We start from the raw sequence: 5525 nt of genomic DNA, 5'->3' as shown, positions 1-5525 counted from the left end.
GCTGACGGCGGGAGGCTGGTGCAGAAGTTTAACCACAGCCACAGGTACCTTGCATTATGGGGCCTGGCTTATTCTAAGAGGGTCCCAGAAACTCCCACAGATACGTGAGTAGAGGGAGCAGTTCTTCCCCCTAAACACCAGCAGACTCTCCAGGCGCTCTCCAGAGGAGGCAGTGGGGTAGGAAGCTGTGCATGTCTGAAGCCTTTGGTTTGGTCCCCGCTCTTCCATTAAGTGTAGCCAGTGACTGTTCCCTCTCCCTCGTGTGGGTCACAGATTCCTCAGATGGATTTGTTCCAAACTATTTGTTCATGGGAAGTTTGATGCAAAAGCCCAAGGGTAGAACAGATGAAATCTGAACTGCTGTGGTTGATGGAGCGGGGAGGGGACGAAACGCGGCATCCCGCTTACTCATCCCACTCATCCCACTCCTCTACCTCCCGACCCCCAGGAGGCCTCTGACAACCTCTAGGCTATGAAGGTCTCTGAAATCCGGACTTGGAGAATTCTAGAATACCTGTTCTATCTCAGCTTATCTGGGCCAGATTGAAACAAACTACCTCTGCAACTTAAAGATGGGGAAGCCGAGGCACAGAGTGATGAAGGGATTAGCAGGGGATGACTGTTGCCAGTAAAGATATTTGGCAAAACAACTCTTTTTTTCCCTAGAATAGCAGTGTCTCTAAATTTCATCAGTCATAGGCCATATAAATCAGAACCCATGTGGGGCCCAGGGAATGGCTTGCCTTGAGTGTTAACAAGCTTCACATGAGGTTAGTGTGGAGCAAGTGTAATGAGGATTATAGAAGAGGAATCAGGCAGAGAAGCCCCTGGGAAGAGGGACCAGATGTGGGCAGAGAGCACAGCACGGTGAAGAACTGAAGGGGGGAGTTAGGAGAGCAGGGGAAGGAGGCTGGTGTGTAATTAGGCAGGACTTGGGACTACAGTCAGGAGGTTGGTGTTTATAGCAAGGAAAGAAAGTTTAAAAGAAACTTTAGTCGCTCAGTCGTGTCTGATTCTTTGCGACCCCATGGACTGGGGTCTACCAGTCCATGGTAGACTGTAGCCTACCAGGCTCCTCCATCCATGGCATTTTCCAGGCAAGAGTACTAGAGTGGAATAACAAGGAAGACGGGAGCAATTCTGAAAGATTTTAGAAGAGTGACATGAGCTCTTGTGTTTCCAAATGGCATTTTGGCCACTCTGGAGGATGGGGCAGAGGAAGGGACCTGGGGAGGTGATGTGGCCTCCCTCTAGCCTGGGGGTGAGTGGGTGGGAGTGGGCAGCAGGCAGCAGAGAACACCGCTCACCCGCCTCCCCACTCCACCAGGATCAGCGACATCCGACTCTTCATCGTAGACGCCCGGCCGGCCATGGCTGCCACCAGCTTTGTCCTCATGACTACCTTCCCGAACAAAGAGCTGGCTGACGAGAACCAGACGCTGAAGGAAGCCAACCTGCTCAATGCCGTCATCGTGCAGCGGTTAACATAACTGGCAGGCCCGGCCTGCAGCCTCCTCTCCCTCCTGTGTCTCCCATGGCCAGCTGCCCTGTGGGGACCGCCCTTCCACCCACTCCTGCACACCCTGCATCCAGTGCCACGTCTCCTCCGTAGCTCTGGGTTCTTAGGTCTCAGTTGGACATTTGTTTTCTCCTTAGTTGCATTTCCTGGGTTTTTGTGATGATCAATGGACTTTAAAGAAAAAAATAAAAACAACCAAAAAAAAAAAAATTGAAGGAATATCACCAGCTTGTTGTACAGAACGTTTCCCACTGAGGCAGGCTTTGGTTACCATGAAATCGTATTTGTCTAGGGTGTGTGGAGGAGCCTTCCTTCCATCCTCTCTGTGTAAAAATTGCATGTGGCACACAACACCCACCCACTAAGTGTGACCCCCGCCACCCCTATGTAGGGAAGAAAGGGGGGAGACTTAAGAGAAAAAGGCTTTGTAGCACTCATTACATAAGAACAAATTTCTTGCCTGGATAAAACTGGCAGCAACAAGAGTGTCCTGAAGCATGAGATCAGATTCAGAGGCATACCGCTCCTTTTACTCAAGCCCTGGGAGGTGTATACTCCCCAGGCCTTGGCCAGTTGAGATTCTGACTGCACCTCCTGCTTTGGCCCTTTCCTCCCTTACCATCGGGGCTGCTGTGTCATTGCTGTATTTCATGGAGAGATCTGTCCCTCAGAGGTAGGGAATCTTTTTACTGGGAAACAGCTTGTGCCAATTCAGTGAGTTCAGAGTCAGAGTTCAGAGTCACTGCTTCACCCCCTGCAGTGAGCCAAGAGCTAACACTGCTGGTCCTCAGAGTCGGGGGAGGCCCTGGGTTCCCAATCCAGACCTATCCTGAGAAAGGGAGTTGGTACTTCTGATCCCAGAGAGGCAGTTGGGGCAGGGCTGCAGGGTGTCCTCCTGCAGGTGGAGAGGAAGGAAACCAAATGCTGGTCTGGAGAAACTGGAAATTATTGTCACCTTGACCATTAAAAACCAATATGAGGACACTGGAGTTTTTGTACTCTACTGGGTTGCTCTGAAGTATAATGACAGCAGCATAGTAAGTACTTCAGTGCCGCGCAGGAATCCCATTGTACAGTGCCAAAACCTAAAGCCCAGGCCACACGGCTGGTAAGTGGTAAGGCCTGTCTGTCTGCAAGGCCTCTCTGCTCAAACCCCGTGCCCCGTACACATATACTCCTGCCCTGTGTACATACACTCAACCGTCCCCTTTGCAGGGTTTCAGCTTATGTTAATTAGCACATGTCAGAACAGAGCATGAAAACACATAACCTGCATCACTAGAAGAGTCTACAAAGGCCCCTGGGTTCCCCTCCAGCCCAGGAACTGAGTGAGGCAGCTGACTTAACTGTTGGCAGCCACCACAGTGCAGACCAGCCAGGTGTCTGGCCCTAGGTCAAAGGGACTGCCAACCACACAGCCAGGGATCACACTAGTCCAGTTAAGGCCAGTAAGGAGTTTTCAGCCCTAGTTGTTTGTTCCGGTGGCCCAGATGAAAAGGTTAATCCACCTGATAGACTTTCATAGGGAGATATGCAACAGCCACTAGTTCTGGGGTTTCTGAAGTCAGGGCAGTTGTTCTCAATTGAGGCATTTTGGATCATCCCCCAAATTGGCTGTTGAGTGGGGTATCCTCCTGGCATTAAATAGGTCTGTGCATGCTAAGTCCCTTCAGTTGTGTCTGACTCTTTGTGACCCTGTGGATTATAGTCCGCCAGGTTCTGGGATTCTCCAGACAAGAACACTGGGGTGAGTTACCATGCCCTCCTGCAGGGGATCTTACGGACCCAGGGATCGAAACTGCATCTCTTACATCTCCTGCATTGGCAGGTGGGTTCTTTACCACTAGCACCACATGCGAAGCCCTAATTAGGTCTGGCCAAGGACATATTGCAACATATAGGATATGTCCTAATAGAAGGATATCCAAAGTTCATCACTAAGTGAAAAATGCAAGTTGTCATGATGATGCCCTAATGAGTGCATGTTAAATTCATCTCTGCTGTGGGACATGTGTGTTGTTCCTGTTTGATATTGTGAACCACACTATGCTAAACAACCCTGCAAAGTACAGTGTGGGGCACATCTGGTTGCTTCCTCAGGAGATGGCTTTGGGTGGCATTGAGAAAGTGCCCTTCTGAGCTGCAGGGCCCCTTCCCATGCCTGCCCACAGTATAAAATGTGCCCATCATTGGAAGGACTGGGGCTGAAGCTGAAGCTCCAATACTTCAGCCACCTGATGCAAAGAGCCGACTCATTGGAAAAAACCCTGATGCTGGGAAAGATTGAGGGCAAGAAGAGAAGGGGATGACAGAGGATGAGATGGTTGGATGGCATCACTGACTCAATGGACATGAGTTTGAGCAAACTCCGGGAGATCGTGAAGGACAGGGTCGTGAAGGACAGGGAGGCCTGGTGTGCTGCAGTTCATGGGGTCACAGACTCAGACATGACTTAATGACTGAACAACAACAAATCCCAGCCAGGAGCCCTTCAAAGTTGACTTTGAGTTCATTGGGGGAAGAAGTTGGTGCAGAAATGTGAGTTCCCTGTTGCTCCCTCTTACTGCATTTTTAGAGGGGGGACTGCTGCCGGAACTTCTCCCAGGGTCAAGTAAAAGGATATCTTCTTTCTTTAAAATGGACTTAGTTCCCTTGTCGAGGGCTGTGACCATGTTCTCCCATCCCCCCATTCTACATCCACTCTCATCTCAGGACAGGTCAAGGAAGCAGAGCGGCAAACACTGCAGACTTCTAGTGTCCAGCCTGGGTCTCAGTCTGAGCAAACTCCTGTGCCATGTGCCTGCGTCTCTCTCTCTCTCTCAGTGGCCTCATGCCTCACCCCACGTCCAGTCCCTCAGTAAGTCCTCCAGGTTCTACTGCAAATGCATCCCAAATCCAGCCACCTGTCATCCCTCCCCGGCGGTCTCCGGGGCCCATCGTCCACCTCACATCAACAACTGCAGTGACTTCCTTTTGGTCACCCTGTTCTCCTTGCCCCTGACAATCTGTTCACACAGAGTCACCACATCCATTAAAGCCCACCGCATCTTCCTTTAAAGCCCTCAGGAGCTCCCCACTACCCCTAGAAATGTATTACTAAAAGCCTGAAGAGCCCTGTAGGACCTGGCCCCTACCTATCACTGTATCCTTCTGTCCTGCTTTATTCTTCTGACTTCTTCCGATGTATCATGTATTCTATTTCCCTTGTCCCTCCACTAGATTATAAGCTCCCTGAAGCAGGGGGATTGTTTTTGTCACTCATGTACCTTGACAACCTGATGGCACAGTGCCTGACACATAGTAGGCGCTCAACAAATAACTGGTTGGATGAACATGTGAAATGGAAATAAGACCTCCCGATCAACTGCCTCCCAAAGTAGGTTCCTATTCAGCCACATGGGGGCATCATTCTAAAGGGTAATCATAGCTTCAGGTTCTTTCAGCAAAGGCCATTAAGAGGGCAGAACAAAAAGCACAATGGGGTGGGGGGAGCATGGTGTAAAGGGAATGCCCCCAGCATTTCCCTGCCACCTGGGTTGGATTCAATTCAGTTCAGTCGCTCAGTCGTGTCCGACTCTTTGCGACCCCATGAGTCAGCACACCAGGCCTCCCTGTCCATCACCAACTCCCGGAGTTCACTCAGACTCACGTCCATCAAATCAGTGATGCCATCTAGCCATCTCATCCTCTCTTGTCCCCTTCTCCTCCTGTCCCCAATCCCTCCCAGCATCAGAGTCTTTTCCAATGAGTCAACTCTTCGCATGAGGTGGCCAAAGTACTGGAGTTTCAGCTTTAGCATCATTCCTTCCAAGGAAATCCCAGGGCTGATCTCCTTCAGAATGAATTGGTTGGATCTCCTTGCAGTCCAAGGGACTCTCAAGAGTCTTCTCCAACACCACAGTTCAAAAGCATCAGTTCTTTGGCACTCAGCCTTCTTCACAGTCCAACTCTCACATCCATACATGACCACAGGAAAAACCATAGCCTTGACTAGACGAACCTTTGT

The 5525-nt window shown here is 50.4% G+C and overlaps 1 protein-coding gene across 2 annotated transcripts in view; it reads left to right on the top strand.

Moving 5' to 3' along the window:
• The window catches only part of NSFL1C (NSFL1 (p97) cofactor (p47)), a 20683-nt gene extending 18937 nt beyond the window's left edge, over positions 1-1746 (top strand). For both annotated transcript variants that reach the window (XM_010841792.1, XM_010841793.1), the window contains 2 exons: positions 1-44; positions 1328-1746. In XM_010841792.1, coding sequence (XP_010840094.1) covers positions 1-44; positions 1328-1490 — 207 coding nt within the window. In that variant the 3' untranslated portion in view covers positions 1491-1746. The remainder of the gene's footprint in view (positions 45-1327) is intronic.
• The last annotated feature ends 3779 nt before the right edge of the window (positions 1747-5525 follow it).

The sequence above is a fragment of the Bison bison genome, unplaced genomic scaffold, assembly GCF_000754665.1.
Source record: "Bison bison bison isolate TAMUID 2011002044 unplaced genomic scaffold, Bison_UMD1.0 scf7180017864167, whole genome shotgun sequence".
In the NCBI taxonomy this organism is placed as follows: Eukaryota; Metazoa; Chordata; class Mammalia; order Artiodactyla; family Bovidae; genus Bison; species Bison bison.
This window is presented reverse-complemented; position numbering and strand designations above follow the sequence as displayed.